This window comes from Excalfactoria chinensis, chromosome Z, assembly GCF_039878825.1.
Source record: "Excalfactoria chinensis isolate bCotChi1 chromosome Z, bCotChi1.hap2, whole genome shotgun sequence".
NCBI classification, from domain to species: domain Eukaryota; kingdom Metazoa; phylum Chordata; class Aves; order Galliformes; family Phasianidae; genus Excalfactoria; species Excalfactoria chinensis.
The window spans coordinates 25,334,597-25,351,573 of record NC_092857.1 but is presented as its reverse complement, the minus strand read 5'-3'; the positions used below and the strand labels follow the sequence as shown (position 1 = coordinate 25,351,573).

The window sequence follows — 16,977 nt, the reverse complement described above, 5'->3', positions numbered from 1 at the left end:
ATTACAACCTATTTAGCTCTGCAACAATTGCCCTTCAAAAACTGAAGGAGAGTAATGTAATTGAGCGTACATGCCTTCTTTGCTGCAGAAACCTCAAACAGCCTCGGGCAAGAGCTAATATAGATGTAGTACAAGGCATTAAAAGAGTGCTGGATGCTGTAGCTAGCAATTATCTTGGTATTTAACCAAATCTATCGCTCATCAGGAAAGCGTTTAGTGCAGCAGTCGGAGCGAGACAGGCTGACACGGAGCACAGCTACTTAACTGTCCCCTCCAGCGATTACACTTTCTCAACCCGAGAGCCATGTCAAATTAAACAACTAGACATTGACTTTTCACTTCTATAAACGTTAAGCTATGATTGACAACTCCTGGATGCTACAAGGAAGTCATTATAATCAGCCAACGTACTGCTGGCTTATTTGTGATGTTTCACCCCCTAGCCCCCCTACTCCCAGCAATTTCCTCCTGGAGTATTTTTACAGCGCGCTACAGGCATGTTTGTTTTGCTTCCTGCAGGGCCATTGTTAGAAATGCCACCCCCATCAGGAGACCTTTGTACGTGCATGAGAAAGCAACATAAAATTAAGTGACTTGACCCAGCACGCAGGATACTCTTTTTTTCTTGGTCCAAGCCAGCATTTCTCCATTTAACTCAAATTTGGGGATGCCTGGACAGCAACAGCAGATACAATCATTGCATAAAATACCACAAGCCCGCCTGTTTTATGCAGCGCTTTTCAAGAGTATTTTTCCACATACCAGAAAGTGTCTTTAAATGTGAGTACAAGCTACCCCAGATGAGAAATGAGGCAACCCACAGAAGTGGCAAACAAAATGACAATCTGTACAAGAGTGTCCTGAATATGTACTACCGAGTGCTTCCACTTCCCTGAGGCTATTACGGCTTCACTATGTCAAACCACCACTCACCACAAATATCTGAAGACTGCGGCTTAGCAAAGTTACTAGAAACTGAACAGGCACATAAAGCAGTCAAGGTTGTGAAGAAATATGTTTCTTTGATTTTGTATGCTACATTCTGGTGCTTGAAAACAGTACATTATAAGTGACAGCTTTACTCTACATCCCTCTAATTCTAGCCACAAGAGTAACATAAAAGATGTCCAAACATTCCCCTCTCAAAATAAAAGGAGAAAGTAAAAACAGTCGTAAATAACGCTTAACACCTCTAAACTTTCATTTCCACATCATCTCTAAGAAACTTGCTGGGATCCTTTAAAGCCTCTGGTGCAGAAGCAGGTGAGATTAACACTGTATCACAAAACTAATTTTGAATATGAACAAGCTTCCAATGCTATTTGTAAGCCTGGAAGCCTGCAGACCTATATGATTAGTGTATCCGAAGCTTTAGCCTCATGCTGTCTGCAGCAAGCCGAATGATAAACTTTATAGTTCAAAGAAAGCCTAACAAATCAACTGAGCAAAATTAGCAACGATAAACACATTCGTGGAAAATGTTCTCAGCTAGAAAGTATGATTTCACTGCAGAATGAGCACTCAATGGAAAAACAACTACAGAAGCTGAAAACAACTGAGGAGGACAGATGAAATATAGTTATCTTTTCCTTTTGATAGAGCCAACTGCAGTCCTACTCCTTTTTCCACTTCTGCACTATATTTAACACTCTACACAGATCCCAGAAATCTAAAATAAAATGTATCAGTATTTTAAACACACCACCTCTCCCTCTGGCTGAAATGCAACACAATAAAGCCAAAGGAGTTGTGTCTCAAGTCCAGAACATGACACCTGCGCTTCAAACACAGAAGGACAAACGGTCACAGCACACTAAAGACAGGGAAATTTAACTTAACTTCCAGATTTTGCAGTATAACATTGAAAAAACAATGTCATAGGGTGCACTCAAAAACTCCTTATCTCCCACCTTTCATTTCATTTCTTTTTAATCAGGTAACTGCCACCAACGTACCTAACTCCCACTGAAGAAGGCTGCTGTCCTTGCCTGTATAATCAACACAGTGTGCTTTCTAGTCCATGTGACTGTCACTGTCTAACTCCACATGTCTCAGATGTCAAAACCAGCAGACTTATCTCTAAAGACTCAGCAATTTACTCATATACAAAATGTCCCGTTTACTTTTTGCACATCCATCTTCCTCACATAGCTGGACGAAAACACCTACCATCTTGTTTCATTCTTTATCTTTTTCCCTTTCTTAGCAACCTTGTGCCAACACTGCAGATGAAGGGTTTGAAGTTAGTGGGAAGAACTACCATTTCAGCATACAGCCAAACATGCTTTTGCTTTTCCATATTTCCAAGTTTCTGGCTAAGTTCCCTCAGAACTTCTGCCCAAGGTAGTGGGAGGAAACCATCAGCACAGCCCAGTAGCTCCATGATGATGGTCCCCATTCAGCCACACCGTATCAGCAGCCACATGCCTTGGCTGGCCCCGAGAGCACTACCTCATAGGAGCTCCATGCCTTTAAAATAACAATTAACCCAAAAGTAGCAGAAAAAAATATCATAAGTAATTAAAAAATATTAGAAAACTTCTCACTCTGAATTCTCAACCAGCAACGATGTCGTTCCAAGAATGGTATTCTCAACAGTGCTTTTGGAAAACAAAAGCCTGCTTCACTGAAAAGCTAAATTGCAACACTTCTATAAACAATGAAGTACTTCTAAGAAACAGTACCTTAAAAAAAAAAAACAACAAAAAAACCCCCAAAAAACAGGGTCCTGTCAGAGTAACCTCTTTGTACATCCGCAGTGTTTGTGCATATAACATGCGCAGAGCATGTGTGCATCCATATATCCGTGTGTATATATACCTGTATCCATATATGCACCCACACACAGGTACAGGTATGTGTAGATTATATATATTATATATATAAAGCTAACTTTCAGTCCTCAGAAAACAAAAGCTATCCCCATATAACAGCCAAATTCCTACATAACTCAATTTCGACATCTCATCTGGTGTGAACTGCACTCATTCCTAGTGTAAACCCCAGCGTGCTCTGCAATGATATACTGTAATGTCACATCGCAATCTGGATTTACTATAAAGGGCTGCTGACGAGTTTCAGAGCAGTAAACATTGCTGCGAGGTGTATTTCACACTGAGCTGGTTTTTATGAAGAACACTTCACCGCCCAGCCACGGCACCCAGATGATGAATGGTGAAAGATGCATGACAAGCTTCATCATTGTTTGTAAATCTTAACTGTTCCTGCTCACTAACTCTGCAGGCAATTTTCAAAGACAGCGGCCGACAGAAGGACAGCACAGCTTTCCTGAAGGTTATTCAACTTGTACTTGGCCTAAGCTATGCCTGCGAGGAGCACTGGAAATAAACCCATTGGTAACACCCAGGCTTAGAATTAGAAGCACTGGGTGGGCAGGCCAATGGCTGCCAAATTAAGAAAGCCCATCAAGTAGCCACCCGACTCATGCAGGACTGCACACATCCTGTGCAAGCATCCCCACTACATGGGCCATGCAAACGTGCATTGGTGGCCATGCAGATGGAGAAAGGGGCCACTCTGCCCACATCTCTTGTTTCCCCTTGTCCCCTCAGCCAGAGCCAGAGCCTCACCTTGGCCAGAGTGCGCTGCACAGGGCCACTACCTGTGAGACTACCTGCACAAAGCAGCCATCACCTTTCTCCCTAATATCATTCTGCACAGGACCAGTGCTGTGGGCTGCAACAACCTCTTGCCAAGAGCCACAGTCTGGCTCATTGCCTCCTGCCATCCAGGCTGCTTTTTTTCTTATTAAGAAATCAGCAGCAAACACGTCTTTTGCTCAAGCTTCCCACAACCTGCAGAAGGCCTGCCAACAGAAGTGGCTAGAACAAGCCAAAGAGCCTGTAGGAGGTCACTGCTCTGATAAGCTGCCATGAAAGGCAAGATACTCACTGCTAACCCTTGCGTGCAGAATACACCACGGAATGTGGCCGAATTCTCTTAATCAGGGCTAAGAGGATGCAGCTGCATGTGACAGTGAAGCAAAGAGAGGAACAGGTTCCACTGTTACAGCTACAAACCATACCTTGGTAAGCATGCTGCTGTCAGTGCCGTGACAAAACATCTTCACTTGTTTTGCAATTCTGTGGTCAAGTTTGTTTTGCCACTAATGATTTCCATGAATTTCTGTTGTTAGGGAAAAAGTTCCATAATAAAACCAGAGCACCAAGCCCAAACCCTGTGGTGCAGGTTTTTAGGACAGGATCCAGCATCCTTTAAGTGTGAAAAAAACAAACCACAGCCCCTGCAGCCACTGCCACAGGACCAGCTCTTCCCCACAGTGAGCAGCAGGGCTTATGAATCAAACTTCTAATTCTGCATCTGCACAACGACAAGTTGCTTCATTGCAGGATTGTTTTATTTCTGTGCGATTTTGAGTGAGCAGAGCAGAAAGGTGTTTCAAGAAGAAATTACTAAAATGACCCTTTGAATCAAGAATAAACTGAAGCAGAGTACAACGTAAGCAGATGCTTAAATTCATTCCTTTCCAGGATTTTCCCTCTCTGTCAGTCAGATCTTACATACTTATTTCAACGCTGGTCAAATCTTCACCAATCCAACCTCATGACTCAGACCAATAATTTACAAAAAGGCTTAAATACATTGAAAAAAAAAAAAAAAAAAAGGTTCACTAGAATTTACATTGAATATGCCTTGCATTCTCAAATGTATTTTGAATGCTGCTGCCACAGCTAACAAAACAACGAGGCATGAGTACAAACGTCACAAATCTGGGTTACCAACTTGCTTTATTTAAAAAAAACAAGCATTTCCAGTCCCAAGCTAGTTCCAAAATTTAGCTTCTTAACAAGAAAGAAAATGCCATGTTAAAACGTCATCACCCTAAAAACATCTGTAAAATGTTACAACCTACCCCAAATCTGTTCTGATCTAATCAAAGAATAATGCTGTGTCATCCAGCACAAGTCTGCTCTCACACCATATGGGCAACGAATTCATTCCACAGACTATCCCTGCAACCCAGGTTGTGTGAAAGCAGGCAGAAGTGTCTGAGTATAGCAGAATTATTTAGCAGAGGTATACATACACATACACCTATTTAATTACGTATCTATTTGTGTGTATTTCTGCACACATACACAGGTGGCTCCCTGAAAGATGAAACAATTACACAAAACAAACTGCTGACAAAAACAGATCTTCCAACTGACTGAGATCTGCAGGATAATATTATTACCTCTCCCTTTCTTGTTTGGTATCAATATTTACTAACAAAAGTTGGATGTAAGACAGATAGTTAGTAGCAAACAGTCTCAAGTTTCAGCAAATGCTGCTTGTTCCTCATGCCTAAGGGATGGTACACTCTTGGACAGAGATCAGCTTTTAAGGAAAACATGAACATGAATCCATGAACACATGCACAAGCAACATACACAAGCTAAATGCTGCTGAACTGCATCCATTCTAGGAGCAAAGTGACATGCTCCTCACATTTCTGCTGCTGAAGCCTCTCTGCATTCAGGATACATTTCTACTGGCATTCTGCTATAGAAGTGTATGGATTAGGAGCAGGAGTGGTATCCCTCAGACTTACAGGGCCTGGAGCCTGTGGGACAGCAAAAGTCATTCTTTTCTTACACAGACTTGTTCCAGACCAGACAGAGGATAACTTGGGCTGTTTCTTACTGCTCTGCCTCACTTCTCCACGTACTTTACTGCCATAGCTCTGCCAGTGCATCTTTTCAGCTGGCAGCAAATTTAACAGAACAATTAAATGCAAGGGTATCCCCAGTATCTGGAGCCATTTCTCAGCCGCAGCAGATCAGCCTGCTTTGTTTCAGTGAGCTGCCTCCGTATTTCAAACATCCGCTGAAAGCAGTACAAATGCAAGACACTGGCTCAGACCTTTTTCACACCAGGACTCCTTGACTTCTCTGATCCTACAACCAGGTGCTGTCAGTGACTATGAACATGACTCTTATCTTGCACAGAATGTTAAGGGCACAGATTCATGCAAGAATACTGTACTTAAGAAACTTCAAAAAGGGGGGTAACTTTCCCACACTGCAACCTCACTTGAAGAGAGAAATCCTAACTGAGGACCTCCCTCATTTCTCAGGTATATGGCACTTCTTGCATTTCAACACCTTTTACTGAACTTTTTTGCTTAAGCAGGGAGACTATTTCTGACTCTACAGAACTGCTTCATAGTTCCATTGGTGTTCACAGTACAGCACCCAGCCACACAGAAGCAAGAGAGTATTACAAAGGCCCCAGAGAAATCTCTGCCTTGCTGTTCAATCATCATTCCTCAGTTTCTTCAACTAAAAAACTACTGGGGATAACAGTTATTTATGTTTTAGGTAGGACTGACCCTTTGAAAAGCATCTGGAAAGTGTTTGAGCTGCTCTGCTGACAAAAAACAAAACAAAACACACACACACACACACAAAACCAAGAAAACAAAAGCAACTGTCACTAGAAATGTTTTCCCTTGAAAAATACTGTTTGCTGATTTAAACAAAAATATTGACCTTCTCTATATCAAAATGAACACTACATATGAGCTGTTTTCATTTGTGTTTGGAAGGAGTTTCAGGCTCCTGCTTTATGTAGTTCCTGTTTTATGTTCAAGCTGCAAACACAGTCCTGCTTCAGTGCTGCATTACGTGCTTCCAGCTATCCTGAGACACTGTTAAGAAAACAAAATTTCAACTCCATTCAGCAACTAGAGCAACATTTTAAATGCAAACCACCTTCTTCACTTCTTCACCCTGTTTGCTAAATATTAACAAAGATGAGTTTGACTTCTGTGCTAACTTCAAGAGAACGTAACTGTTGTCAAATAGAAGGTAAGTGCAAATAAAATGATGTGTCTCCTCCACATCCTTCTATTTAAATGTTAATCTTTTTTCTGCCACTGTCCCAATCCTGGAAAACACCTTCCTACTAATAAGCAAAAGCTCACCTTTATTCACCGGAAATAGGGTCCAGTGCTAGGCACCCAGCCAGTATATAAGCATATGCCTCATGCTTTCTCAAATTAAAGTCTTGTGCAGCTATTTCACAAATCTAAGCACAGGACAGGCCAATCAGCTGAAGGGCACTGATCCAGCCCTGAAAAAGCCCAACCAAAACCAAAACCAACTGCTTCATAGAAATCAATGTGATCAAGGCAGCTGGCTCTTAGAATTCAAACACCCTGTTGTGCCTGCCGTATACACATTCTCATTCCTCTACTTCTTGTACAAGTAGTTTTCAGCTTGGCTCTCAAAACAAAGGCATGCTTTAAAGCACTATCTGCACACACAGAAACTGGTAAAAACCACTCATACATCTTCTCTAATTTCTCATTATAAAAAATCAGCAAGACAAAATTAAAGAAAAAGAAAAACAAAAGGAAAAGAAAAATATTGGAAAAATTTCTCTTTTATCTAGAGATTATTATATACATGTTACAACCTCATGATCTAAGAGAGCCCTCAGAAAACATCCTTCTGTCATTTGTCACTGGTGTCTCTAATTTCTTCTCCCCCTTTTTTTCCAGTTTGCAGAAGGGTAGCAGCTGTGCTGGTTGGAAGCAAAGCCATTTTGCTTAGAACACATTCAAATTGCAAGGCAGTTGAGTGATGATGTTTTGCCATTCAGCAAATGTCAGCCCATTATGATATGCAACACTCTGTAACATGGTATGACCTCATGTACAAATGTCAAGAGCTTACTGAGAATTCTGCATCATTCATAAAAATAAAGAAAGTGTAAATCAGCGGTCTGCTAGCTCATTTCTCCTCCCTTTGAACATAACTAAAAAGACAGTTAACTTAGCAGAACAAAATTAATGAAATGGTCTGACTAAAATACTAAGACAATATATGAACTGGCAAAGCCTCTATAAACCTGAAGTTACAACTGAGGTGTGGGTAATAGACTGCATGTATTCTGAGACAGCCTCTGATCTGTGGCTGGGAATTTAATAGCCATTTGTGTTGCAGAGACTTAGTTTCAGAAGTTTTAAAAATGTGGCTGCAAAAAAAATTTTTTTTTATTTTGACCTGTTGATTTTTCATATGTATTATTACATTCCTCTAAGGTTTATATGGGCACAGACCTTATTAAAAAATAGTTTTGAGCTTGCTGCAAGAGCTATTAAGTGAAGTTTTACAGTCTGCATTATACAACATGTAAGAATAGATGCTCCCAATATTACATTCTGGACCTAATTCTATGCATATGAATTCACAGAAAGAAAACATGGCTCTGAGCGTGGTTGCCATTTTAACTGCAGAAAAGAGGAAAATGAATTGCTCATTTAAAACACGCGCTAAAGTTGTTTTTAAAAAGTAGCAATCACTAACACCATAGAAGGTTCATACAAAGCAGTCAGGCATTGTACAGAAAGACCAGTCCAGCAATAAATGGAGAAATGCATAAGAGTGTGCCTTCTAAGTGGGATGACACATGCAGAATGGATAGTCAGTATTTGGGGGGCTCTGCCACTCACAGCCTGCTGGCTGACTCAGCATCCACACAAATGATAATGAAAAGGCAAAAAGCCTTACACTCTCTGAGGGCTGTGGAAAGCATTAGAGGGATAGCCTGGAAGTGTAAATCATTGACTAACAACCCGAGAATATTATGCTATTTGTAGGGGGAAAAAGTAAAAGCAGTAATTTCTTCCAAGAATGGCCATAATGAAAAAGAGGATGCCTCTAAGAAGCCCATGAAACAGGTATGGTCCTACTCATAGGCTCAACTTTCTCACAAAAACATTTGTGCCTCTTTCACCCACTACCTCCCTGTTATGGAAAAACACTTCTTCAGAGTCTGGAACTGCTGTTTGATCTCAGTAAATTACATCTCACTGCTTGTCGGTTTCTGATTGATGGTGTAACTTAGGGAACAATATCTGTGTAGGGAATATTGTCTGGAGAAGCAGTCAAGGATTATTGAAAATACAGTATTTATGCAGTTTAAAAATCAGTGGTACATTACGCACAACTTTTTTCTAGAGTGATGAAAAATTACTGAAGTGCATTTGGGAACAAAGGGTATAAGGTCTTTTGTCTATTTGTAAGAACACTCGACTGGTAAGACTTCTTAGTGAGTTAGTAGTGATGGATGCAAGAAAAAGTGTCAACTGCAGTTGAGCATAAAGCCAAATGCTTCTTTGACCAATCAGCAGAAAGAAAGACGTCATTGCTCAGTGGTGGTCAGAGAAGGGGTAAGAAAATAAAACTGAAGAAAAGAGAAGGAAAATGAACCAAGGATCACTGATTTCTCTAAGCCATTTAGAACTACTGGAAAAGGAAAAAAAAAAAAAGCCTAAGGTTTTATCACACCATGTGTTGTTTCTCCATTTATTTGATACGTCATATTTAGTTGGAAGACTTTCAGAAAACAGCCACTCTGAAACAGCAGCCACCTCTTCCGCATAAATCATCCCAGAGTTACTGAATTCAAGGGCTCGGTGCTGATTTACACTAGCCACAAATATGACTAAAATACACTTAATCTTCCAAAACTTTTAGTCTTTAAGGAGACAACCACAGTGAAGTTTTCCACCACAAATCAAATGCAAACAGACATCAGAACATCAGCAACAAAAAGGTTATGACTGGTAACAGTCAAAAGCCCTAAGTAACATGCATCCTTTCATCAGACATTAAGAAAGGGTCTGCACACATGTGTCAAGAGAAGATTCACACTCTCAGGGCTATGATGCACTGACACAGTCCACTCAAAGAAACTGTGGATGCCACATCCCTGGAGGTGTTCAAATTCAGATTGGATGGGTGCCTGGGCAGACTGCCCTGGGGAGTAGCAGCCCTACCCATAGAAGAGGGTTGGAAATAGATGATCTTTAAGGTTCCTACCAATCTGAACTATTTTGTGACTCTATGGTATGATTATCTTCAACGTATAGGTGCATTAAAGAGGCAAATGGGTCTGGACACTGTTGTCAGTGCTGTCATTCCATAGAGTATAAGCACCACAGAAATTCATAAGCTATGAAGGAAACCAAAGGAAATACTTCCCACAGACCACATAAAATTAATCTGCCAAATTCACTGTTACAGAGAAACAAAAACCATGAAAGAGCATCTGGAAGGATTAACTAAATTCATGGAGTGTAAATCCATGCAGATAACTGACAATCATAGTTCAGAAGCAATCAACTCAGGACACCTTCAAATGCTGTATCAAAGTGAATTTTGGACATAAGTAGAGTCACTCGACTCTGTTTTTCTTCTCTATTATCCCTCACCAGCCTGCTCCTTAGAGAAGCAACTACACGGAGCTTGGTCTGCTCCAGCGGGACCATTTTATTACTTATGTTATTATTCTACCTACTGCAGGAGCTTGAGAACAAGGAAGGAAGATAAATGCTGTCAGAAAACCGCAGTGTAAATTCACTGACTCTTCTCTAAAAATTAATGCAGATGATAATCACCTCTGAGATAGCCAGGAATGCTGGATGTGAAAAGATATTTATCTGTAATAGTTTCAAGTGAAGCACTATGATGTGACGAGTTTGAAAGCAAACACAGAGGTGAGTCTGTAAGGGGTGTAATGACACTGCTGGGATAGAATAATAGTTTCCACATATGGTTCAGAAAGAAGAGAACAACAAAGGCTCAGTAGGGGGCTTGTGGATCCAGGGGGAGAAACTGTGAACACGGTTTCTGAGAAGAAAAGAAAGACAACTGGAGCATCTTTCTTTTGAAATAGCCATGTGAACAGCACAGACAGGAGCCATCTCTACAGGCCTGTCAAACAAATTGCAGGAATGTACACAAAATGTATGTCAACTAACTGCTCTATACTACAAGACTTCTGAAATACAAGCTTGCCTCACCATACAGAAACAGTCCCACTTTACTGCTACCATTCACAAATAAACCAGTTCCTACAGACTCTGTGGCACCTTCTGTATGACCCCTACTTTCCTTCCCACCACCCACCCACATTTTGTGGATACTTATGCCAGGTCAAACTGGTAACCCAGCAGATGCACCTACCTCTTGCTTTCGACTCTGAGTAGGAGGGGGTGTCCTCTGAGGCCAGTATCTGTGTGACGCAGGCGGGACTGCCAACCCCCTGGCCCAGGTACGAGGCGGGCGGGTAGTAGGAGCACATCCGGTACTGGGAGCTCATGGCGTGGCGGTTCTCCATCCCTTTCATCTGTAGAGACAGAATTGCAACAGCTGCCCATGAAAGCTGAGCCTCAGCGCTCTGTCCACACCCTCTGCCCCATGGGCACACAGCTCTGAAGGAGGCCATCATGGAGGCTGCAGAAGCCAAATCCCTACACACTATCCTCAGATTTCTGCTGTGTGTCAATGCCACCCAGTTCCAGGGGAGATGACCCAAACCTCTGAGAGATCTAGCAGCAGCAAAGCCAGCATACTGTCATGGTTTTGTGGTGTTGCTGTCAATATTCCACATCATAACATCAGTGCAGTATGGATCACTGGAAGGTTCATGCTCCAGTTCTGTGGAATGGCAGCGTCCCAAGTACTCAGCTCTTGGAGGAGAACTACATATCCCAGAGGACGTCACGGCCAGAGATAAGTTACGGGAGGAGGACATATATAATCTCGCTCCCAGACTCTGAGCCCACAGGACAGCTGAAGGCAGTTCTGCTGACTGACTTGTACGAAACACACCCAACCGAATCACGGCACTATGCACACACAACCACCTGCTTTCCCTAAAATTCAGTGAAGAGAACTATTTTCTCTACTCACACAGCAAAACCAATTGGTGGGCAGACTACAGAGCACGTCTGCAGCAAAGCATAACAGGACAGAAGCCACCATGATGGCTGTGTCAGCTCAGAGTCTGCCAATGACCGGACAAGCCTTCCTCCTTCCTAGATCGGGCAGTCAAGTCTGCAGCACTCAGAAAACAAGCCCTACTCCAACACCCTGAAATGACCCAAAGTGATCTCTGTGGAGAGGTGGCAATGCTTTTAATTTTCTGTTTTACAAAAGACCTACCACCTACAATTATTTGTTCCAAAACTTTACAATCTAACATGGCCGCATAATGCCCAAAAAAACAAAAGCAGCCAAGTTTTTCACATGATGATGATTTTCACAAGGAAAGTTAGTGTTAGCTGATCCCATCTCCCTAAGTTTTATGGGCAGTGAATGACTGTAAGATGGGAAGTTTTGTATCAGGCACAAAGGCAGCAGTGCCAGCAGTAAGGTGCATCAACTACACTGTAAGAAGTCACTTCTGCAAGGCAAAGTCCTTGCTGCTTGCATTTCTACACACAGTCCTACTGCCCTTGCTGGGGCAGGACCATGGGCAGCATCCCTTCTCAAGATGTTCACCTCCCCCTCCTGTACATTTACATACATACAGCTAAAAAAAGGTTACCTGGTGGAGATGGTGATATCTTAGCTGTAACAAAATGGAGGGATGGCTCCCTGGCACAGAAACCATCACACACTTGCATTTTTCTGTAAAGCGTATGCAATGACCTGTTTCGTTTCAAACCTTTTTTTCAAGGTTTTTCTCCATTTCTTAAAAAAACACCTCACCTAAAATCTCTGAATTCAATGAATTATTACTACTCTCATTATTAGTGTGTGGTAGCTGGCTAGCAAGAGACATGTTTTATAATCTTATTACCCACACCAAGTCTATGAACCACAGTCCGACCGACAGTCAGAAGCTTGGCTCTGCATCCAATATGCTCGTGTATTAACCACTGAAGAAAATCTAAAAGCTTTTGGTTTTGTTTTATTAAACTGTTTAGAATACACACCACGGTAAATCTGAACCATAAGGTTTCCTTTTTATAGTGCTTAGCAATCCTATTCTACAGTAACAATAAAAAAACAACCGGTCATAAAAATTCTTGACCTTAGTGCTACATTAAAAAGGGGGGTTAGGAGATGATTACCCAGTGAGAAGGGGCACTTGATCTGTATTAAATCCCACAGCTCTGCAGAGTCCTTGCACTTTTTTGAGTGCTACAGCCAGAAAGAGAGTTAAAAAGGACCCGAGGGAGGCCAGCAGCTATGTGGGTCATTTCTAATTCATGGCAGTGCATCCTCCCAAGGGCTGGAGCTGGGTGCCCTGATAGGTACTGCTCCACAGGTCACTTCCTGAGAGAAAAAACCCGGGTTTCAGCTCCAGCTCATGCATGGATGACAGAAAGAGATGCCTTTCCCTCTGGCATCTCCTGCTGACTTCATCACTGCCTTCCATGAGGTCAAAACAGGCAAACGCTTGGATGGTCCCATGAACCACTCTGGTCTGTGTTACACGCCACAATTACTAGGGGTGCTTTTGGATGTGAAAGGGCACAACGCAAATTCTGCATACTCTGCCTTCCAAGCAGGCATCTTTCATCAAGAAACCTCATGTCCTCCCACTCCCTCCTCTCCTTTGACAAGCCTGGCAGTTACACCCATGGCTGCACACAGTGCCTAATCTCACAGCCCTACTACTCTGTCTCCCTCATCTCTGCCCTCGTGAGACCCCACCTGTAGAGCTGCATCTAGGTCTGAGGTCCTCAGCACAAGAATGACACAGAGATGTCGGACTGCATCCAGAAGAAGGAAATGAAGATGATCAGAGGGCTGGAGCACCTCTCCTATAAAGACAGGCTGACAGAGCTGGGCTTGTTCAGCCTGGAGAATGCTCAAGGTAGACCTCATTGAAGCCCTTCAGTACTTGAAAGGAGCTTATAAAGAGAAGAGAGAGTGACACTTTACACAGACTGATAGTGATAGGGTCAGAGAGAATGGTGTTAAACTAAAAGAGGGGAGATTTTAGTAAGATCTTAGGAAGAAATTTTTCACTGGGGATGGTGAGGCACTGGAACACATTGCCCATCCCTGCCTCATCTGTGGAGGTGTTCAAGGCCAGGCAGGACAGGGCACTGGGCAGCCTGGTGGGTGGCAATCCTGCCTACTTCCTCTACCTAGCACATCCCTCCAGCACCACAGCACTCATGCCTTGCCCCAGCCACAAGATGAAGAGCTGATTCACCTTGCTGACTTCAGGGGGAGACACGCATCCTCTCAGAAGCATGCCTGGATTAATCAGCATTTACAAGTTCCCTTGAATAGTACAACATAGTGTACTTTTGGTAACTTATTAATGGACGTATGCAGGCATCAATGATACAACATATGAACAAATAAACAGGGCCTTATTAAAAAAAAAAAACAAAACACGTGCACATTGGAAATTCCTTCTCTGTCTGCTTGCAGAAGCAGTATGGGGAAACAAGAAACATCAGCTTGTCCAGTTAGATGCGTAACTTGTCCATCACTGAGCACAGCTGCCAGTGCAGGTCTATAGCAGTGTTCAACAGTGACACAGCACGTATCAAAAGCCTGAGGAGCACAAAGAAGGTGCCCCTGCATTGGTTCAGGACATTCCAGAGAGTTCTGCAAAGAAAATCCTCCGAACAGGTGAAGGAAGAGCAGGCTGCTCCTCCCAGGTTCCTGGAAGCATCTGCACAACCTCTGAACATCTTCCTTGTGGAAGAATAACCACAAGGAATAAGCAAAGATAGTGGCGGAAAAAAAGATAAGAGGTGAGGCAGGCACAGCTGTTGGCTTCCTCCTTCTCCCAGCCCTGGCAGCAAGAAAATGGCCTACCCTTCCCAGGTGACTGACATGGCCAATTATTTATTTGTGGAAGCTGCCAGCTGCAACCACCTTGCAAGCAAACCAGTGATATACCTAGTATGACCTGAATAGCTTGCAACTGATCCTGACTACAGGCATTATTCTCAAGACAAAAAAGTATGAGGTCACAGATGATAATCCTGGGTGACAAACAGTGCAAAGTATTCAGAACAAAAGAGGACACAGTCTACCACTATCATTTGGATGGACTCTCTAAAATAAGTTGGCCCATGTGTTCCCAGCATCTGCTTCACCCATGACTCATCAACAGCTAAGTCAGAACAAAAACAAAAATTACTGACACACCACAGGAACTCTGTTAAGAGTTTGCACAATCTCCTCCTCGGTCTTAAAATTAAAGATAATTTTGAGGGGCACAGAATTGCATTTCACATTTATTTCAAGTTATCTGCAAACAGATTCACAAATTAATTTTTAGTGTGAGGTGAGAAGACAGCTGCTGGGGAGTGGAGCAGAAAGCCAGATGTCAAGGACTTCTGCTCCATCACATGCTGGCTGTGCAACCTTGGTCAGGACAACAAACTTCTGTGCCTCAGTTTCCCAAACTACGAAGCAGAGTGTCACTGCTTTCCCACCTGTAATGCTACTGCCTGTGAGCTGACCCCTTGCAAACGTGGCTGTACTCAGACTGCTCAAGGTGGTTTTGTTTCATTCCTAAAACCAACTAAGCACATTTTGCAGTGAGAGGAAAGACTAAGACACTCTGTCCTGACTTCCTTTGATTCTAGCATAGAAAATACAAGAAACATCTATATCTGTCCCTCCTTGATAGACAAACCTAATTAACCTTTGCTATCCTGTTCCAACCTATTCTTTGAGACAAAGGCAGTGACCCATAAACAATATGTTACCATCAGAATCTCAACTGCTGTGACATCTAGAGATATAGCCCTATCAGCAGTATCGGAAAACAAACTGCTTAGATTAGCTCCTCCAAGAAATATGGATTACATTCATGTCACACATGAGCTCTCAGAAACATTAGGATACTTTTAGCATAAATCTATACTGTGAAGGGTATGTTATGAATACAGTATATAATACACTGCTTATGCATAAAACAAGGACTGCATTGGGTGACTTGTGCAATGTATATGTATGCACACATGCAAAAACATGCATTTGCACATTTCACATGTATTTCTGGAGAGTCTTTCTTTTGCCAGGCCAGGCTTATTAGAGGGAAAAACTGAGCCAGAAACAGGTTGTGGAAGCTAAAAAAAGCAATCTTCCTAACACAAGAAGTAGCTATCATTAGAGTTCAGATTGCTAGTTGCCCTTTCACAGACAAGTTTCTTTGGACTTACCAAAAGGGAGTTTTGCATGCCTTCCTCTTCTTAAGAAATCCTTAAAAACCGTTCTTTAATACAGCCATGTGATTTATTTCACTTCCAAATAATAACAATATTAGAAAATACATTAAGATTTCTCAGTGTGACTCTCACTGTGTTTTTCTTAGTTTTGCTCTGAACTGTTATAAAGACAGAATTAAAGAACAGGAGTAATTACCAGAGTAACACAGGAAAGTTCTCCGGTAATGCCTAGATGTGAAGGCACATTCAGCACCCTGTAAATCTTTAGTGGTTTGGCTGCAGGAACCAGCAAGGTTCCAACAGTTTTCAGGGGGACGCCAGTGCACAAGGATTCACAACTATCCTCCTGCTGTGGGTCACATTCCCCCAGGGCCACTGCCACCTTAGGGAACTTAAATCTGATTAGACTGGCATTTTGCCATCCAGGCTTTTGTCTTGTTTCTGTGGTTAAAAAACAAACTGCAGCCACCTCAGCTTTTTCCAGTTACAGTCCCTGTGCAGGTCAACAGACCAATGCCAGAAGCGTCAGCTCCTACTGCGTATCAATACACTGACTTGCAATACTCATGTTGGGGAACAAATTTAACTCAACTAATTTAGTTGGACTGAATGTGCATAAATTCCTGTTGTAATGAACAGTAATTAGAGATATGTGGCAGGGTCCAGCTGCCCACAAAGAAGGAGAGGGAAAGCAGACACACAGTAACCACATCTGCTACGCTTCCTCTCACACCTAAGCCTGTGTTTTCTTAAGATGCAACACCAAGTATATCTGATCATCTGCTTCGGAGCTGGGAGAAGCAGCAGAATGTGACCTAAGGGTTACAGCCAAAGCTATCATCTTCATTACATTTATCAAATCACGATGGATACAACTTCTGGCATAATTATATACAAATAAATAAAACCCACATAGAAATATCTCAAAAACGTACATCTCTATAAATCCACTGAAGTACAGAAGCCTCTCTGCAAAGAACAAAGACTAATGAAATTTGACATTAATC

General features: G+C 42.3%; 1 protein-coding gene across 1 annotated transcript in view; it reads right to left on the bottom strand.

Moving 5' to 3' along the window:
• The window catches only part of DMRT1 (doublesex and mab-3 related transcription factor 1), a 51,439-nt gene that overhangs the window by 10,895 nt on the left and 23,567 nt on the right, over window positions 1-16,977 (bottom strand). The window contains exon 4 of the mRNA XM_072359839.1: window positions 11,001-11,163. Coding sequence (XP_072215940.1) covers window positions 11,001-11,163 — 163 coding nt within the window. The remainder of the gene's footprint in view (window positions 1-11,000; window positions 11,164-16,977) is intronic.